The 19516-nt window shown below is 37.2% G+C and overlaps 3 protein-coding genes and 1 long non-coding RNA gene across 5 annotated transcripts; 2 read left to right on the forward strand and 2 right to left on the reverse strand.

Moving 5' to 3' along the window:
• On the reverse strand, positions 150–7943 carry LOC109715801 (glyoxysomal processing protease, glyoxysomal). 2 transcript variants are annotated; one of them, XM_020240975.1, is made up of 14 exons: positions 7806–7943; positions 7647–7693; positions 7395–7554; positions 6858–6908; positions 6264–6335; positions 5705–5851; positions 5051–5182; positions 4742–4845; positions 4107–4192; positions 3922–4016; positions 2385–3087; positions 1757–1958; positions 912–1000; positions 150–626 (listed from the first exon to the last, which is right to left on the reverse strand). In XM_020240975.1, the coding sequence occupies exons 1-14, from the start codon at positions 7872–7874 to the stop codon at positions 409–411; spliced, it is 2175 nt and encodes a 724-aa protein (XP_020096564.1). In that variant the 5' UTR covers positions 7875–7943; the 3' UTR covers positions 150–408. The 2 variants fall into 2 exon arrangements, with proteins under 2 accessions (XP_020096564.1, XP_020096565.1); XM_020240976.1 differs by lacking the exons at positions 7395–7554; positions 7647–7693; positions 7806–7943 and adding an exon at positions 6452–6541 and having other exon boundaries at positions 6858–6891.
• LOC109715288 (transcription factor GTE9-like) lies at positions 9208–14965 on the forward strand. Its single transcript, XM_020240223.1, has 11 exons — positions 9208–9358; positions 10526–11527; positions 11626–11680; positions 11756–11857; positions 12253–12317; positions 12428–12485; positions 12583–12654; positions 12801–12922; positions 13031–13097; positions 14103–14224; positions 14312–14965. Exons 2-11 carry the CDS (start codon positions 10724–10726, stop codon positions 14573–14575), a joined length of 1731 nt encoding a protein of 576 aa, XP_020095812.1. The 5' UTR covers positions 9208–9358; positions 10526–10723; the 3' UTR covers positions 14576–14965.
• LOC109715290 lies at positions 13104–13719 on the forward strand. The gene is made up of 2 exons (XR_002217571.1): positions 13104–13491; positions 13522–13719. It is a non-coding gene; the product is annotated as an uncharacterized LOC109715290 (long non-coding RNA).
• LOC109715289 (ADP,ATP carrier protein 1, mitochondrial-like) lies at positions 15051–18794 on the reverse strand. The gene is made up of 4 exons (XM_020240224.1): positions 18680–18794; positions 16451–16952; positions 15692–16063; positions 15051–15605 (listed from the first exon to the last, which is right to left on the reverse strand). Exons 2-4 carry the CDS (start codon positions 16922–16924, stop codon positions 15306–15308), a joined length of 1146 nt encoding a protein of 381 aa, XP_020095813.1. The 5' UTR covers positions 16925–16952; positions 18680–18794; the 3' UTR covers positions 15051–15305.

Below are 19516 nucleotides of genomic sequence, written 5' to 3' on the forward strand. Positions count from 1 at the left end.
TCAAAAATACAGCAAACAAAAATCCACATGCCACATTGTACCATGATGTGAACCGCACGCGCAGTTGATCATCCGAGAGGCAACCTGTACCATCGATGAATGGTCAAATCTTTACTATGCAAAAATTTGATGCAAGTTGGGGATCAATATTGTCAGAGAAACAATCTACTGTTACAGATCATATACATCGTATCCAACCATATGCTTCTTACACTGAATCAATTCGAATACACCAAATCATGTATTACAACATTGAGACTACGCTCACCTAAGCTAGGTGAGATAATTTATCCAGTTTAAATGTTTCAATATTTATTCAATCTGCAAACTATATCATCATCAATTCATCTACCTCGTTATTCTTCACTTTTCTTCTTCTTTTTCTTTAAATATCTTTATATTTTCCAATCAAATTTTGCTATTGATCTTCCCTTGAATGAGCTTTTCGAGGTTCTCTGAATTCTGCTCAGAAAGGAACTTTGAGAAACGCGAGCCTTTTCCTTCTCTCTTATTCTTTTCTAGCAGAGATTTTGGTGATGGAGATGGTGATGAAGCTAGTGCCCACACTGAGGTAAGGAGTTCATCAGGTTTGTCCAAAGCTCGCAGCAACGACATATCCCCTTCCTCTGTAGAAGAGAAAAAGTTTTATCCTTAAGAGGAGGCAGCAGCATAAAAATTCATGTATTATTCATTTATCTTTCTAATTTATTTGATGCTGAAATTGTGTTGAGTTGCATTTTTTTTTCTCGCTATTACAAGCATAGGAAGTTGCTAAAGTATGGCTTGATGCCAGACAGGGTAACAAGTAACATGAAACAACTTAATTATTTTTCAAAAAGCAGAAGGAAAAAAAAAATGCCTAGCACTCCCTTAGTAAGCTACGGAGATCTCACAGGAAATTGAGAAAACACCTGAGAATCTGAAGACAGGTTCCAAAGCCGCACAAGGAATGCTGAAGTTCATATGCGGTATGGTGCTACCACCACCATGCCTAGCATTGCTGGAGAACACAAGAAAGAAATTGAGCTCCCAAATGTAAAGATCTTAACTAAATAACAGGACAACTTTTTCTTGACAATAGTAACAATATCAATACATGGAAGTTCATATGCAGTATGGTGCTACCGCCACCATGCCGAGCATTGCTGGAGAGCACAAGAAAGAAATTGAGCTCCCAAATGTAAAGATCTTAACTAACTAACAGGACAACTTTTTCTTGACAATAATAACAATATCAATACATGGATCTTAGAAGTTTCTTGCAATAATTATTGCATGTGAAAGAAAGATGTCTTTCTCATTGTCAAGCTACTTGTTCACTGGTTTGGATGGAGAAAGGGAAAACGACAAAATTGATTTCCCTAGATTGAACAGGAAATGAAAAGGAGAACAGGTAACTTAAGTACTACAAAAAATCTCAAACTAAGAAATTGGACTTTATGGTGCTTCCAACTTGAGAAGTTAAGAGTAGAGATATGAAATCTTTCATAACCTAATAGTCTAATAAAAGTCATCTAGCTAACTAAACAAATAGAGTTAGCAAGCATCAAGTATGATGAGTTCAAAATTGACACTAAAAATAGAATCACAGCTTAACAATTATTATTATTATTATATATTTATCAGGTAGTATACCATTTATATGAAATGTGGCCAGAGTCAGCTTAAATACCATGACAAAAACACATAGGGTAGTATACCATTTATATGCAATGTGGCTGGAGTGAGCTTAAATACCATTACAAAAACAATATACCTTGTAACCAGTCCGACCATAAGGCCCTCTGAATTGACAACAGCACCACCACTTGCTCCTGGATGAACAGCTGCCGTTGTTTGCAGCATTACTGGTATATTTTTATTCCCACCATAGCTTGTGCTAAATTTATCAGTGTGGAGGGGTCTCAATATCCTAACAACATTTGACACAACTCCACGAGAGATGGATGAGCCAAAGCCTGTAGATTATAAAGGCATACAAGAAGAAAACAATTCATTAAAAGTTAACTTTCCATGCAAAATTATCTACAGGCATATGCACCCTGTGAAATTTGAATTTTCGCATATGCCCCTAAAAGTGCACTCACTTACGAAAATATCATTCTCTTAATTTGGAGAGAAATCCAACTCATAGAAAAAGTTGGTTTGTATTTGAAAAAGTTTCCATTTTTTTTTGAACCGAAAATTCTTTAAATGAGGGGCAGTTTGTTAGCTGGTTTTCTACAAGAGAGTTCGTTTTCAAGAGGGAAATTTTGTGAGTAAAGGTATATGCAAGGTGGTAAGGTTTTGAAGGGCATAAAGGAGAATTCAGATTTTGCAGGGACAATAGATGTAAATAGATGATTTGCAGGGGAATGTATACATATATATCTTTACTAAATAACCTGGTCGAGGCCCGAGAAGGCCGTGCCCAATAACATGCACAGGTTCAGCTGCAGATGGGCACGCAAACTTGGGTTTAATGGCAAACAGTTGACTCGGCAAAGTTTCTAATTGCAGCAATGCGACATCAAGTGGTCCCTTGGAGACATAAACCACACCAGCATCGGACCATACATGGCTCTCTGTATAATCTAAACGAACTAAAATTTTCCCATAGCTTTTGTAACCTGAATTTTGTAATGATGACTGATGCTTACTATCCCCAAAAGGAATTGAACCTTCCATTATAGATGGAACCATAAATTCGAAACCATCTTTAGAAGAATGTTCCTCTCCATGTGAACTCACATTATGAGATTTATTTGTTGGACCAAGTGAATTTCTTCCAAATCTCCAAGGTTCCAAAAGGTGAGCATTAGTGAGAACCAGACCACGGTTATTGAGAACAATCCCCGAAGCCCAAGCCCCATCACCCACTGTGATAAGAGCAACTGAAGAGATAGCCATTTTCCATGAAGAAGGTGATAGACAGTGAAAATCACGATCTTTTGGTGCATGGAACACAGACCTCTTGTCGGTTTCACAGTGAGGTAATAATTCGGTCCTTCCATTTTCAATATTTAGCTCACCAAGTTCTTCCCTGGCTCCTTGATTTTCCTTCTTTAGTTGCCATGAAGATGCAATCGCATCCCATGTGATCACAAGCTGCAATGAAGTGAACCACCGGTATTATATTCTGGGTGTGAACGATAAGGAGTGCTTTTACATTTAAATATTCATAAATACATAAATATAAACATAGGCTCTAATATACTTCGAGGAAATTTGGGCATTAATCCTCCTCAGAATCGATGTTACAGCATTCAATTTGATGATTCGTGCAATTGAAAAAAAAAAAAAACTAGAGCACCAAAGTCTTATGGCTTTTTTGAAGATTTTACGTATGGATCAAGTTTTCTCGAATTTGACAACTTTTTAGAAAATATTTTTATATGTCTACATCCAGCATAGTGCCTTTAATTTTCAATAGAGCAATCCTAAGCTACATTTAAGAAACTTATTCAAATTATATCATTCCTTTTCATCTTCACCCAATGCATAGGTAAAGAGCATGATTTGGGAATCTGGTAACTTCACATACTCTAGATCATTTCCAATGGGATGGATCTTTGATTTCAGATGTTCTAGCATTGGTTTTGCAAAGGAAGGGTTTGACCCCAAATCCTGCTGAGTGTAGCCTCGTCTCGATTCTATCTTGCAAATAATCAACTTACATATGTACTATTGTAAAATCTGAATATTCATGGATACCCCTTTGAAAGTGCAGTTTCTTACAAAAATTCCACTATCTTAAGTTGAACTTGGGAGTTATTTTATGTTAGGACGTTTCTCTAAGAATAGGGGTAATTATGTCAGAAATCAAGTTTTTGAAGCATATGTGAACATTCAAAATTTACAGGGAAATACATACAAATATATGATTGCTTAGGGGTATATATAGAAAATAGATAATCTACGACAAAGTAAGCTAATTCTTACCTGAATTTCTGCATTGCTACCTTTCTGTCTCAATGGACTTGTTAGCATGCCCACAAGAGAAGCATGTCTATCAAAAACAGGACCTCCTTCCATACCTGAGTATTTAAATAATTACCTTAAGATAACACCCAAGTGATGTTATCAAAGAGTATACAAAGTTCGGAAAACAAAAACGTTTCTCGTACCAGGAAGGCAACGGATATCAGCCATCAGCAGTGAGCTCTGATGAGAATTTGAAGGGCAGCTGTTTCCCACAGCACCTACAGATATGCTGATTGAAGAAGAGACCTATATAAGTAAACCCAAGAAGGTTTCAACCCAAGACTGCAAAAGCATCAAATTTATGCCTAAAAGGAAGCTCCTAACCGATCAAGAGCCTAGCAAACCTGTCTTAGTACTGTCAAAATAGGAAATTAGCCTCTTTCATATTCCTATTAAGGAAGCAGACCCTAAGGTCCAAGTATTCTAAGAGCTCTGAATCAGGCGTAATGGGGCCCAAATAGGACACTGTAATTGGTCAATTTACTCTCGCGATGCATGAACTTGCTAGAATACAACCGATGTTATTGATAATTGAGCTATTTGATGTTCATTAAATTATCCACCTCAAACTACAATTTTGTGTTAACTTCTACCAAGCATGACATTTGATCATATATCTTATCTTACAGTATAAATCTAACATATTTTGCCCCCAAAAAATAAAAAGATCTGATGTTCTATTAGCTTCAGGAGGATGCACAGTTGATAGAACAAGTCAACTTGGCCAGATGGTAATGGAATAAATATCTGAAAAATGCTGGCATATAGGAAACAACACCTGTTAAGGAAATGTAGTGGTGATAGGATACCAAATGGTGAACCTATCACTAGAAGAAGATCTCCTCTCTGTGGACATTGTGATACGTCAATATGTAGCGCATTCTGAGAAAAAAAAAGGATAAGATCATGCTGATGAAAATACAACACAAATATTGTGAATTGGAAAAGGAGGAATATGAAAAGTTGTTGAATTGCAAAGGATCCATCTTGTTTAAGATTAGCTTAAACAACAAGTATTGATAGATGGACAAATCAGAAAATAAATAAATAAATAAATAAATAACAAAAGAAAGAACAAGATACCTACCTTCCGTTTTGTAGTTGAAATTCCAAGAATAGCAAGTCTGGTAACGGACTTGACCATAAGTGATGGATGACTTGTCTCATCAGATACATAATTCTTATAAGACTCAAGTGAAGGTCTATTATAAGTTCCAACCTGAGAAATATGAAGAGCCCGTCATGGCATAGCTTCATAATAGATGTTTCATATTTCACACTAAAATAGAACCCGAAGGATCATATTTAAGACCCTATCTTCTTAATCTCTCATTGAATTTGAAGGAAATAATTCCCAGCAAACTTCAATAGAACCCAAAAGATGGGTTAGATCAATTTGATTTTTAATTGAAAATACCAAAAATCAGAAGGTTTTAACCCAATGGCTTTTGAACAGAATTTTAAGTCCGATGACAATCAAAGGGCCATTATTTAACCATGACTAACAAATCTTCGTTACAAGGATAATGGCAAATACTATGATAGATTCTCAGCTCTACAATATCAAAAATACAATTGTGAGATATTATTTATTAATCCTGCCTTCAGAAGTTAATCCAGGGTAATGTATAGAACTAGAAAAGCAGTCCATTGTGTTTTGTTGTTCAACCGCCTATGATCTGCAGGTCCTATTTTTTGTATCTAAAAACTGGACAAGCACATTCAAGAGAAGACTGCTAACCTGTTTCCTAATATCATTAACTGAAGAATGAGAGGTGATGTTAAAGTGGTTAAACGACCAGCCCACTTGCCACGACGTATCATCAAGTAAACCACTGTGTGCTCCTACCATTGACGAAAGAGCAACAGAAGATGCAGGGACATCAACCTAATGAAAATAGAACGTATTCAAAAATGCCAACATGAAGAGAAAATATCATGAACTGCAAAGAATGCTAACAGTGATATAGAGCCCTGCAAAATGACAATAAATCATATAAACTTAATATGTGAAATAGTATGTAAAAAGGCTCAAAACCACATATTCACCAAAATAGGTTAGCAAGAGATATAGTATATAGATAAAGAATATAACAAATAAAGTAAAATCAAAATGAAAAGTAAAAAGAGGTTCGCATGACATTCAATAACTGAACTGACTCAACAAAATATTGTGACATGAGAAGCATATCAAGGCACTATTTTACTAACTGAAGAGTGAAAGGAACTAATATGTAGATGACTAGAAAGAACTCTACACTAACATAAGTTACTACTGGTAAATAAGTAAAAAACACTACCAAGGCCAACAGTTGAGATGGAAGCCAATATGGATTTGCATTGGATTCATTGCTGCTATTCGCCTCCTCACCCTGCAAAGCAGTAGCACTTATTATGCCCCAGCTATATCAAAGAGAGCTCAAATCCTTAGCAGAGCGAGCCCCAGACTCTGTATCAGCCTCTCTATCAAAGAACCAGTAGGCAGTACATTGCCCATTTGTCTCTTATTTCTTCGACTTGACTGCAATTGGTGAGCTTGATATTCAGCTCAGGTGTTGGATACTGCATGCAGGTGAACCTGTTTTCTTTCTAAATCAGCAAACTTATATAGGGTTTTGCCTTTTAACTTTTTTTTTTTAAAAAAAAAGAAAAATTCATGAAGCAGCCCCCAGGTATTTGGGGAACAGAAACCTCTAGAGCTTTTGGCTGTTGCAGTTATATGCCACAAAAGCAAAGCACTAACTTAAATGATGTTGCTTTTTAGCTAAAGTTGTAAGCTGTTAGGAAGGGTAAAAAGTTGCACTGCTTTTTTAGACAGCTCTGTTCAAGCGGGCCAAACAGGCCTTAAGGGCAAACAGCTTCTCCAAATGACCGTTCCCAAATTTGGTACGTACTTCTAGAAGAACATCAATACAAGCATTAGGAATCAATTTGGGGGAAAATTCCTGCAAAAGAAAAGGAGAAGTTAATGGCAGCCCCTGAAATTTCAATTTGTAACATTATAAGTAGGGAAAATTATTATATATCACTGCAAAGTAGTGGAATTATGGATCTGTCCTATTACAAACATATCCCTCTAGATTTTCATAATTTGCAACTTTCCTTCGCTGTTAGTTGACTAGCTAAAGTTCATCTTATTTCCCTATAAAAGTGACCATCTTATCATTCTACATAAATCTTAAATTCTAACTCTCAAAAATGTTATTGAAAAAACTAAGCACATAATGGTCTTAACGCAAAAAGTTCGGAATCAACTGACGATAATCAACTGGTGGTGACAAATCTACACATTTTACAACTGCAAAGGATATATTCAAGAATTAAAACTCTTGCATAAACGAATCCGCAATTCGCGAACTTTGCAAGCGCATATAAACATTTTCCCTTCATAATCAGATAAATTAGGTCACAAGATCAGAGAGCAAGAATGCCTGGTTAGGGTTGTTCCGCTGCTCCGCAACCAAGAAGGGCTCCACGAGGGAGGCCGCCGTCACCACTACATCCGCCGCATGCCCGTGAACGCCACGAACGCCATTGAAGACAGCGGCCGGGAGCAAAATCCCAGAAGCCGAAAGCGTCGTGATCCCAGACCTAGAAAAATCACAAATTTTGACAATGAATCCTTAAAAAACACACAAAAAACAGGAAAAAGAAGCAATTAAATCAGGTAACTAGGGTTTAACTGGTGGAGGTGGAAGGCGCGGCGCCGCATCTTTAGGCTCTTGGGATCCTAACAGGGGTTGATGACGATAGAGAACGAGTTAATTGGGGGTGGAAAAAGGAGGAGAAAAAGGCGAGGATACAAATGGTGATTAGGGTTTGGATGGGATTCATAAACTTACGGGGCCTTGGATTCGGACCATGGCGGCGAATTCGCGGCCGATACGCGCGATCTCGGGCGACTCCATCATGTGTGTGAGGAGGAACGAGGGACAAGAGGATGAAGGAGACGACGGAGAAAAACGCAAAAGAGACAACTTTTGCGCTACAGTTTTACGGCACCAGTTTTTTTTTTTAAAAAAAAAATCCTTTTCAAAGAGAAATTTTTGCATGCACCCAGTGTATGATATGTCTTATACACCGTCATTCTAACATAGCCCCTCAGTTTCAAATTTTAGGCAATTGAGTGATTTTGATCAACAAAATTTTAAAATATTATCAAATTTATAACTAATTTTATTGAATCTAATAATTTTATTTATTTTTACCAAATTAAATTAAATTTAAAAGAAATCAAAAAGATAAAAATATTTGGAACTTATCTGAATTATGACATTATCTATTTTTTTAAAATTCTAATTTTGCAACATTATTTTTTAATTTATTTGATTTTAGCTATTTAATGACTTACACTTCAAATTTTGTATGAATGTTTACTTTGCGACTATAATTGTATTAATATAAATAATAGGGGCAATTGCTTATATACTTCTAAAAAGTTTTCGACTTTCCGATTTACCCCTCTTAGAAGGCTAATATTGAAAATACTATTTCTATGTTCCAACCTATTTCTAATATACCGCTAGAGTTAAAATCTGTTAATGAACTATGTTATCTCTGTAAAATTACTATTTTGCTCTTTCAAACATACCCTTCGATCATTACTGACTTTCTTATTTGCCCTTAAAGTCAAGGGCACAAAAAGTATTTTGACTTTTAGTCTTTTCCAATATATTCCTCTACCGTCACCAACATTTCTTATTTGCCCTTAAGTTAAGGGCAAAATTGACATTTTATTTTTTTTTAACTGTGGTAGATATTTAATTCACGTTTAACTCAAGTTAACTTAATAGGAGATAACTAAGGGAGTATTTTGCAATAACGGTGAAACATATGAGGGGTATTTTAGAAAGAAAAAAAAGAATAAGGATAAATCAGATATTTTCAAACGTATGAGGAGTATATAGGCAATTATCCCTAAATAATAATCTTAAATTTTATAATAAAAAAATATTAAGTGACTTAAATTAAAGAAGAATTAAATACCAAAATTATAATTTTTAAAAAGCTAGAGAATAAAATTAAAACCGAGCAAAGTTCAGGTAAAGTTCTACATGTATTTACCAAGTAAAAAATAATTCGGTGAACCGCCCGGTTCGAACTCAAACCGCTCCCCTGAAATCGTAGACCGTAGACCGTAGTCCGCAGCTGATCAATAAGCCACGTGCTCTGCGTTGCGAAAAATGTCAAATACTCTTGAGATATTTAACCCTTCTCCTTATCACGTGCGACTCACGTGCTTATCCCGCTCCGCCTCTACTAGGACTCGATTGCGCAAATAAAAGCCTAAAACCCTAATTAAAACTCCATCCCCTTCCACCCTCTTCTTCGATGGCGACGATTCTCTTCGCCGGAGAGGGCGCGTGTGAATTCCACGTCGTCTCCATCTCTGTGTGTAAGCGTCTCACTCCCTCTCCCTCTCCCTCTATCTCTATATGGTTTCTAGGGTTTCGTTTCTAATCTCTTGTCACTGTGAAGAAGTATCTGTTTATCGATTGGTGACTGTTGGGTTGTTTCTTGATTTTTCGTATAATTTCGTTGCTTGAAGTGTTTTCTTTGATGAATCGAAGAACCGATCGATGTTTTGATCCTTTATGCTTGCCAATTTGACGGGATTGTTGAGTTTGTTTAATCTTTGTATGTTCTTGCTAGGGCAACTTCTTTGGGTTAGGGTTCATAATGATGAATATAGTTGTAAAGATTCGTTATTGCTTTCGAATTGGAATTGATCAATACTTGCATAGGGTTTTGAGGCCCGTTCCTCGAAAGGCTGAATAGGATGGAGGATGAGCGGTTAATATAGAGGATTAAGAGTAATAGAAAAGAATGTTGTTTCGGTATATTTATTGCTATTGAACGATTGGATAACGTACTTTGGAGCAGCAATTATGGTTTTTGTTGTTAGACTATGAAGAGGTTGAAAATCTTATTGTTTTGGTCTCCACGAACTTACTTGGCTTGACAGACCTCTTTTGACCCTGAAGTGAATCTTAGCAACTTGTTATAGAATTAAGATTAGAAATTCTGCGGAGATGCTGTGAAGTCTTCTGGCCGTGGTCTTCTAGGCAGAATTAAAGAAGAATGTGGCACTAAACTGCAGATGGCAGTAGATTATTGCTTTTGTCGAGAATATTAAAGAATGATTCTCATGTATTGATGGTAAGTGTTGTTAGAAAGAAGGATCTCTGTCCCTTTTCTTTTTCTTTTTCTTTTTCTGGAGAATTCTTTACCTTTTTTTAAAAAGTTTCTCTCCTTGGTAGATTCTGTGTCAATTCTATATTTGGGTATGAGTGTTTAAACACTATCTACCAGACGTTACCAACTGTAGATAAGGAAGACGTGTTACCTATTGTTCTTGTTAGTTCAGGTTTTGGTTCTCGGGGCTGATCTTCTATTTGCTCATGTGACTTTAGATTTGCTTGAGCACCAATCACAGTTGGTTTGGAATAATTTCTTTGTTCAATACCTCATGAATGGGGTAATATTTTAGGACTTCATTATGTTCATGCTATTTGAAGGTGGTTTTATTAACTTTGAGATTGGCCCTTTTGAAATCTTGCAGCTCTCAACTCTGTCCTATGAAGAGAAGTTAGCTTTAAAGAGTAAATTGAAGGCTGGTCTTGTTCACTTGAGATCAGCAACTGAAAATATTGGTGACAAAAGATTGGTTCAGGTTTATCAACAGTTTTACAAGATCCTTCTGAAGAGTGTTTCTGGTCTTGTTAACAAGCTTTTGACCAGCGAGAATTTTCAAGGCTCAATGTCTAAGAAAAGGAGGATAGCTGAGGCATGCCGAGAACAAACGGATTCTGGTAATCACTCTGCAGTTGAAGAAATTGCGAGTGCTGAAAAGTCTGAAGTGACATCAACTGTTACAGGAGTTTCTAAAGTGCGGTTCTTGGTGAATTCACAAATTGCTGGTGGAAAGGTTGAAAAGATGGACATTACTAAAATGAGACTGTGCGCCAATATTCTAAAGAAACTGATGAATCATCGATATGGCTGGGTATTCAATCAACCTGTTGATCCTGTGAAATTGAATATTCCGGATTATTTTTCTATCATCTCCAAACCGATGGACCTGGGTACAGTAAATAAGAAACTTATGAGCAAGCTATATGTGAGCACCCATCAGTTCGCAGCTGATGTGAGGCTAACTTTCTCAAATGCAATGAGATATAACCCTCCTGGAAATGATGTTCATATTATGGCCCTGGAATTGAATAACTTATTCAATTTAGCATGGAAATCATTGGAGTGTAACTGGAGGAAGGAAAATCCAAATTTGGTGAAGCAGGCAGAGACAAATAAGAGAGCTATCGGGCGTTCAAATTCATTTCCTAAGAGATCCCTGACAAAATCTGAAAAATTGAAGCTAAGAAAAGATTTAGCAAAAATACCAGTCCGAAAAATGCCAGCTCGATTGCTGAATTTTCTTAGGAAAGAATGTATGCTTGAAAAGATCGGCGAGAGAATCAATGTGGATATTGATATGTTTGATGATGAGGTTTTGGTGGAGCTGCATCAAGTTTTGAAGAGTATTCTGGATGCTGGACCTGCAAAAGTAAGAAATTTGGACGTTTTGATGCTATACTAATTTGTCATACATTTCATCGATTCTCCCTTGTATTTTCGCCTTCTAAAATTTATATATTTATGCAGCCTTCACGGGTGATAAGAAAATATCCCGAAGGACCTGGGCAGTGCTCGTGGGAAGGTGTGAATGGCAATATTTTGTTCTTATTTTATCCTGCAAAGCCATTTTAGGAGCTAATTTTTTAATGCAATGTAGGTGACGCCAATGCGAAAGCTCTTACAAGACTTTCTGATTGTGCAAATGGGACTTGTGGTAGCTTGTATCATTGCAGCAACCGTAGCAATGACTTAAGTGAAGGTTAGTCCAGCACTCCAATGGTTAGTTCTTCAATATATTGCACTTTTTCTAAAGGGCTTTTGTAATATATCCCTGCAAAATTATTTATTGACATATATATATGCCTGAAAATTTTGAGTTTTCATATATACCCCTGGAAGCATGCAATTTCTTACAAAATTACTCTTGCTTTTAAGTGGAGAGTCATCTAATTAATGTGAGGAAGTTGGTTTTAGTGAGGAGTCCTAATAGGGGCAACAGAAAGTGCAAGAGTACGCATGTAAGAAATTTAGTTTTCGGAGGGCATTTGTGAAAATTCAGATTCTGTAATGACATACGTGTGAAAAGATAATTTGGCAGGGGTAACTATGTGAATATTTCTTATTTCAATTAGCACTTATGATTGTTTGGTGCAGATGTAGATTTAGCAAGATTTTCTGGTAGAAATGATTATTCATGTCATTCTATGTCTTCTAATTTGGTAAGTTGAGTATGCTTACCCTTTGCTTTTTGTCTTTTTCATTCTTGGAAAGAGCTGTTTACTGGATTACCTATGGTCCTGATATGCTGTCATCTGATCCTATATTGTAGGAGGATATGCAAGACTTATCAGGTGTGCAAATAGGCGACCCCAGTTCTGAGTTGGCTGGTGGGTATACTATTTTCACCTCCAGTATGAGTATTTGTATATCACCAATGATTGCCTTTACATACTAGTTGCTTGATAATATATGGTGGGTATCCAGAGGGAGTTGTTGAAGGCGACAAGGCTTACTCTCCTTCCCATCCTTCCAGTCCAGCTACCATCTTTGATAAAGGTTTCTTAAATTTCAATATTTTTCTTTGATCAATTTATTATATTGTTGGCTTTAGTCTTAGTGGATAACTTCTAATATGAGTTTTTTACTTTGTTTTTTTCACTTTCTTCACTTATTTGGAAGTTCTTGGTTTGCTCTCAATCCAGGTGAGAATGATATTCTTTGTGAGGAATTGCTGTCACCTTCCAGAGCCCTCCGAGCTGCTATGTTGAAGAGTCGTTTTGCTGATACTATTGTTAAAGCACAGCAGAAAGCCCTTTTAGATCATGTATTCGTCTAAACTAACTGATTCCAAATGCTGACTAGTTGAACTTATTTACTGCAGAGCTTGATGGTCGCTTTGAAATCGTGCTGATAACTTTATTGCATTTCGTAGGGGAAGAAAATAGACCCGGTGAAGTTGCAAATGGAAAGAGAAAAACTGAAAAAGAGGCAGCAGGAAGGTACGACTAAATTTTCTCTACCCGTAAGCCCTCTTTAACACTACTTGGTGAGACAAAAAACACAGAAAAGGAAGTGGTTGGGTTCTAGCTCACAGCGTATAGACTTTCCTTTTCATCCATCTCAATGTCTCTCTTGTTCTTTTGTGCTTCCTGCAGTATATGCAACTCTTGAGCTCTCTACTCTAACAAATATGTTTGATGTACTACTATTTCTGCTTTTTTACTTTTTTTTTTCCTCTTATCTTACATCCGCAAGACCAACTGTGGCCCCCAAATCTATGTTGCTTGATACAGGTCAAATGCACTATGTTTAAAAGGTTATTGCTGTTGGACAAATGAGAGATACCCCTAATGATTTTACTCAAAGGAAGCGCATATGGATGAAACTTGTAAGGTCTAGTTGGGCAATATGATGACTTGTAAGGTCAAGTTGGGCAATCGATTTAGTGCTAATGTGAAAATTGTGTAACAACTAGGAGGGCAATATGATGACTTGTAAGGTCAAGTTGGCACTACTATGTATTACGCTATAAATGTGTAGCGTAATCTACGCGCGAAACGAGTCAATATTGATACGAAGATCATTGTGTTAATGGCGTTTCAATAGAGGGTATTGTGATGATTGTTTCCTTGCACCCCTGAAATTTTCGAGATCATTGGCTTCCTGTGTTACCTTCTCTAAAATTATTTAGTTATAAAATATATTGCCAGAATAATTACAATTTACAAAGTTCTGTTCTGTTAACTTCTGATAGAGATGTATGGAACCTAACAAAAGGTTTGGTTGTAAGATAAAAGTTCACCGTTCTGGTTTTCGTTTCAAGATGCCATGCAGTTCGTGTAGCAACCGTACATTTCTATGCAGTCATTTCCAGATGCTCTTTAGTTCTCGTTATATTGAGCATGTAAAATTGATGCCTGCTGAGTGCTTTATTAGAGAGAAGGTTATTGAATTAGATGCCTAAGATGCCTTCACCATCTGTATTCTGCTTTTCAATTAAACAGAGAAAGCAAGGATTGAGGCTCAAGTAAAGGCTGCAGAGGCTGCTGCAAAAATGAGGGCAGAAGCTGAACTCAAGAGACAAAGGGAGAGGGAAAGAGAAGCTGCTCGTTTGGCATTGCAGATGGTACCGATGAATTTCACTTAAAATAGTTTCTCTCTTTTGAATATAGTTCTCCAACTGAACTGCTTGTAAATTCTCCTTAATCTGTAGATGAAGAAGACCGTGGATATCGACAACAGCGAGTTTTTGAAAGATTTAGAGAGATTGAGCTACTGTCAAACAGGGTATCACCTGGGTATGCATGATGATTCATGGGCTAATTATATGGATGGGATCGATATGAAATTCGGCACCGCAAACCCACTGGAGAAGTTAGGTCTATTTATGAAGCATGATGAGTTTGATGAGGAGGCCGAGGATTGGGTATCGGCTACGGGACATGGCGACGTGGAGGAGGGGGAGATTGGTTGTTAGCAGTCTAGAGTTTTTGAGCACCTCTGCTGCATTATTCTTTTTTAATTTTTTGTTAATAACTATTTGAATGACTCAAATGATAAGGTGGAAAATCTATTTTATGTAAAGGTGGTGACTAAAGGCTGAACATGTTGGCGAGTTATAGACAAAGAAGAATGATTTGAGTTATGCATGGAGTTGTTGGTTCTGTCACGAAGTCACGTTTTGTCGGAACAATTTAGTTGGTAAAGAGTGACTAGAACATTGTATAGATTATTTCTTGTAACTTGTATGGTATCGTAGTTAGTTTTATTTCATCAGCTTTGCTGCGAAGCATTTGCATTCACAACCAGTGCAACTCTGTTTTCAAGCGTGACCCTGTGCAATCTTACCGGACTTAACGTTTGCATATTTCTGCAGTGCTTGTAATATTTTGTTCTTGTGTTTAAAGCTTGTTAGTTAAAATGGTAAATGCTGTGCTTGTTGAATCCCAAAGTATTTTCACAATTTTTTCAGCATACTTTTGATAGATCATAAACAAACAACAATGTAAGAGAAAACAAGCATCAAAATTTAACATAGCAATCTTTAGCAAGGCCAAAAGTGTAGAATGGATTGAAGGATAAATAATCCAAAGTTTTCTAATTCAATCTGAAGCAAAACCTAAATAAATAATTCCTTTGACTATTCTTGTTTCTTCGTCGTCGTCATCGTCGATGTGCTATTTTATGAAGCCAAAAAGGAGATTCAATTAGCCGCCGCCACCGGATCCATACTTCTTGCCAAAGACAATGACCTGGAGCTTGTCATACCCAGCAAGAACACCGGCCCCTGCGACGGCACGTAGGATGTTGGCACCTCCACCCTTGAAGAGGGACTTGGCACCCTCGTTCTTCAGAATCTGCTGGAACGCATCCAGTGAGCTCCGGTACTTCACGGCCTCTCCCGACGTCATCATCATCCTTCTCCGGACTGTGTCAAAAGGATAAGAAGCAAGGCTAGCACCGATCGTAATACCCCATCCGAGCAAGAAGCTTGCAAAGAAATTATCCTGTAAAAGAGATTTTTAAACTTGCAATTACATTAAATGTATTGAAAAATAACAAGTATGCAATCAATTTTATTTCGGCAACTTACCTGCAAGGGACCGACGAGAAACACCGGCTTCAAAGAGTCATACATACCAAAGTAAAGCCCTCGGTAAATGGTGACACCGACCATCGATACGTTGAAGCCACGGTATAGCCCGGCTATGCCGTCGGATGCCAGGGTCTTTCTGTAAACATCGATCAGGCCGTTGAACTGCCTCTCACCTCCCTTCTTAGAGGCCTTGGCATCATTCGCTAGACGGGTACGGGCATAATCGAGAGAGTAGACCAAGAGAGAAGAGGAAGCACCAGCGGCACCTCCCGATGCCAAGTTACCTGCAAACCATTTCCAGTAACTGTCTTTGTCTTTCTTGAAGTTGAACATGCGCTTGAAGTAGTCCTTGAAGGCAAAGTTCAGGGCCTGGTGCATATAGAAACGAAAAGAAAGCGTCAGCAGCTGAAGAGAAGAATGATAAAATTTAATCCGAGTAAATTGCAGCAGCGTCGCCCAATCTTTACAATTGTTACAATCGGCTCCTCAACCTGTTCATTCCTTTCGAATCTTTTTCTTTCCAGTTAATTCGTTTAAATTGGATGTTACTTCTTTTAAGTAACCGCCACATGAAGTCCACAACTTGTGTCAGTTGGATGACAACTATCCGGATATCTTAAAAGTTAGGATTGAAATACAAGGAGACCCAATTGAAACAATACTAAGTATGTGGACAAAACTGAAACTATGCTAAATGATTGACAGGCCTTGAGCAAGTTAATCAAATAAAGGAATAGGACAAGAAAAGTTTCAGGCCTGAGTCGGGAAATAACGAATAACATTTGCAGTGTTTCCTCTCCACAAGGAGGCGAACCCCTCGTCCTTAACGGTTCGGGAAAAGCAGTCTCCAATCCCTTTGTACGGTTCAGAGAGTCGTCCGGCCTTTATCATCTCGTCCTGGTTCTGGATCAAGAGCTTCACCCGCTCAATCGGGGCAGCCGCAGTTTTCGAGACAGCAGCGGAGACTCCTCCCATGAGGAAGTTGATGAGGAATGTAGACGAGCCTTTCTCTTGAGGGGCATTAGCATAGACTGGAGAGAGAGGTGAGAGTTGCGAGATAGATGCGATACCGGGTGTGGTATCAGTCCTGTAGTAGGATCTGATTCTCAGAGATGGGCTTTGTAGAGTCCCATTGGTATAATTGGTTGAATGGGGAGAGAGTCTAGTAAACAAGTGTGTTTGCCTGTGGATTTTTTGTATAACAGAGGGAGGGTGGAGTTCCTCTGCCATGTTAGCAAGCCACCAAGTTAACCTGGACCTGCCAAAGATAGTAAGCTTCAATATGCAAGTATAAGTCTCAAATTTTCTTAGATATCGCAAATTAACAGAATTGTTAGGAAAAAAAAAAGAAAAAAGTGAAGTTGAAACTAAGTGTTTAGCTGTACATTGGAATTTTGGATAGGAAAGCACAAACAAAATAGACAATCTAAACCCACAGTGAGTGTCCCATGATGTACCAACGACGAATCTACTAAACTGTAGATACATGCTAATTTGAGTTCGATTATTCTGAGGTTTATTGCTTGATTTTTGGCACCTACATCTTCAAATTACCAGCAAACAAATGAATTACATGAAATAGACCGGTCAAAAGACAAACCGATCGCATCTTTCAATCTTGGTTACATATTTCAATGCCATTAAGAAATTTTTCAGCACCAACAAAGATATGATTTCAAGACAATTTCTGCCCACGGAAAAAATTTTAGTGGGGAGCTTTCCGTCCCCAATGATGCCTCATTGAGAAGTCCCCAAGCCACTATCATGTGTCAATTTTGTCTCTATCTAAGAATTATAATTCTTTCTTCTAGGTTTAAAAAATTTCTTTTGAATATTAGTATTGAAAAATACCTTATGAATATTTGGATGGAAGCAAAACTAACACGTGACGGTGAATTAAAAGCTCCCAACAAGGTATCGTTTGGGAGATCCCTCCCGAAGTTTTGACCTCTACCCGCAATATGACCATCGTACCACAATATACAACAAGATATTTACATTAGGATAGGACCATGGATGGCAATGAAAAACTTCAAGATAGTGACAGGTCAAGAGGAACTCAAAACATCCATCACTACCTACATAAACTTTTTCTTCTCATACCCATACAGTATTGTCAGTTTTAGCATTAGAAAAAAAAAAAACAAATGATTAAGAAATCCAGCAAATGCTTGACAAGTATCTGTATGGCTCTGTAAAACTCTCCTCGATTCGCAGCATTTCCCTCTCAAAAACCAACACTTCTCCCAAAATCTTTTAAGTTCTTTAAACATTCATCTAAATATTTCTTTATAACCAAGATATCGACCCAAATTCAATGGAATGAAATGACCTCTATGCTTTTTAAAAATGTGTAGGTAAAAAGTAAGACACCTTTTACTCATACTAGTCCATATGGATCCATTCCAAACCTTAGCTCTCCCAACAAGAATTTCAATAAGAAATATTAATTATCCATGCACAAGGTGAAACTTTTAACACCCATTTTTCAAATTTTATTTTCGTTTATGAGATCCAAATTTCAAATGTCAAAATGTGAAAAATCCTTGCCAACAATATTCTACACCACTAGATCTCAGCAAAAACTAAATTATATACGTAAAAAAGAGCTCAATACAACAAATACACCGAATAAACCTAGAAAAGCCAAAACAAAGCTACTAACTGTGAGATCAACTATACCAACTAACTCATACAGAGCAAACAAAATCTAACAGCAAATCCACTCGATCTTCACAATCAAATCCAACATATTGATCCAACAAAGCTCAAAAAAACACGATCATACAATCTAAACATGCCATCACCAACTAATCGCACCAAATAACACACAGATCGATAGATCAACACACTAACCAGCACATATCAACACAAAACGAGGAGTAACATGTAGAACCTAAGACAAAGAACCGATCAATTGGAGTGATCAAATCATCAATTAGCAAAAAATAACAATAAATGGAGAAGTAGATGGAGGGTTCGAACCTTTGACGAGGCCAAGGAGCGAGGTCTCCGCCTCTCTCTCTCTCTCTCTCTCTCTCTCTCTCGATGTCAACGCGGGGAGTAGCAAATGAGGAGAGGGAGAGCTCAACTTATAGCGCCTCCGCTCGATCGGGGGATTTGAAATAACTAAGGCAAAAATACACTGTGAACCCCTAACTATCGACACATATGCAATCAACCCCTCAACTTTATTTTTTTCTAATTAATATCTCTTTAACTTTTAATTTTTTTTATTATGTTGTTTCATTGAGTAAAGTTAAGATTTTTAGTAGACCACTAGCTCTATTAGCTATTATGTATTGATAATAATTTTAATTTTATTTGCCAAAAAAATTTAAACTCTTATACTTTTTTAAATTTAGTTGACCGAAATCACTTAACTCGAAAAAGTTGACAAATATAACCTATAATTTTCATACATTTTAATTTTTTTTTTTTTTATTTGTCGCGTGGTAATTAGGATTCTCTGACGTGTTAGTATGTTACACATGCTGAGAGACTAGTAGTTTACAAGTATTACAAAGCCCTTTGCATCATTGCATGTGAACTGCATAAAAATCATAGTTATAGAATATATATTGGTCCAATATGTACAGCTTGAACTTTGAAGGTTCGTGTATGAACTGTATTCTCGGTCCTTATATGTCGACTCACGATGATTAACGGGATGGTAATGGCAACTACAAGGAGAAAACTCGCCAATATTTTAATAGTTTTTAAAAACAACAAAAGAAAACTACAAGACGATACATTATCAAATAATACTACACACAAAGGCCGCCAAATAGGACCTCGCACATTGCAACACAAGTCTTTGAA

Source organism: Ananas comosus, linkage group 9, assembly GCF_001540865.1.
Source record: "Ananas comosus cultivar F153 linkage group 9, ASM154086v1, whole genome shotgun sequence".
In the NCBI taxonomy this organism is placed as follows: Eukaryota; Viridiplantae; Streptophyta; class Magnoliopsida; order Poales; family Bromeliaceae; genus Ananas; species Ananas comosus.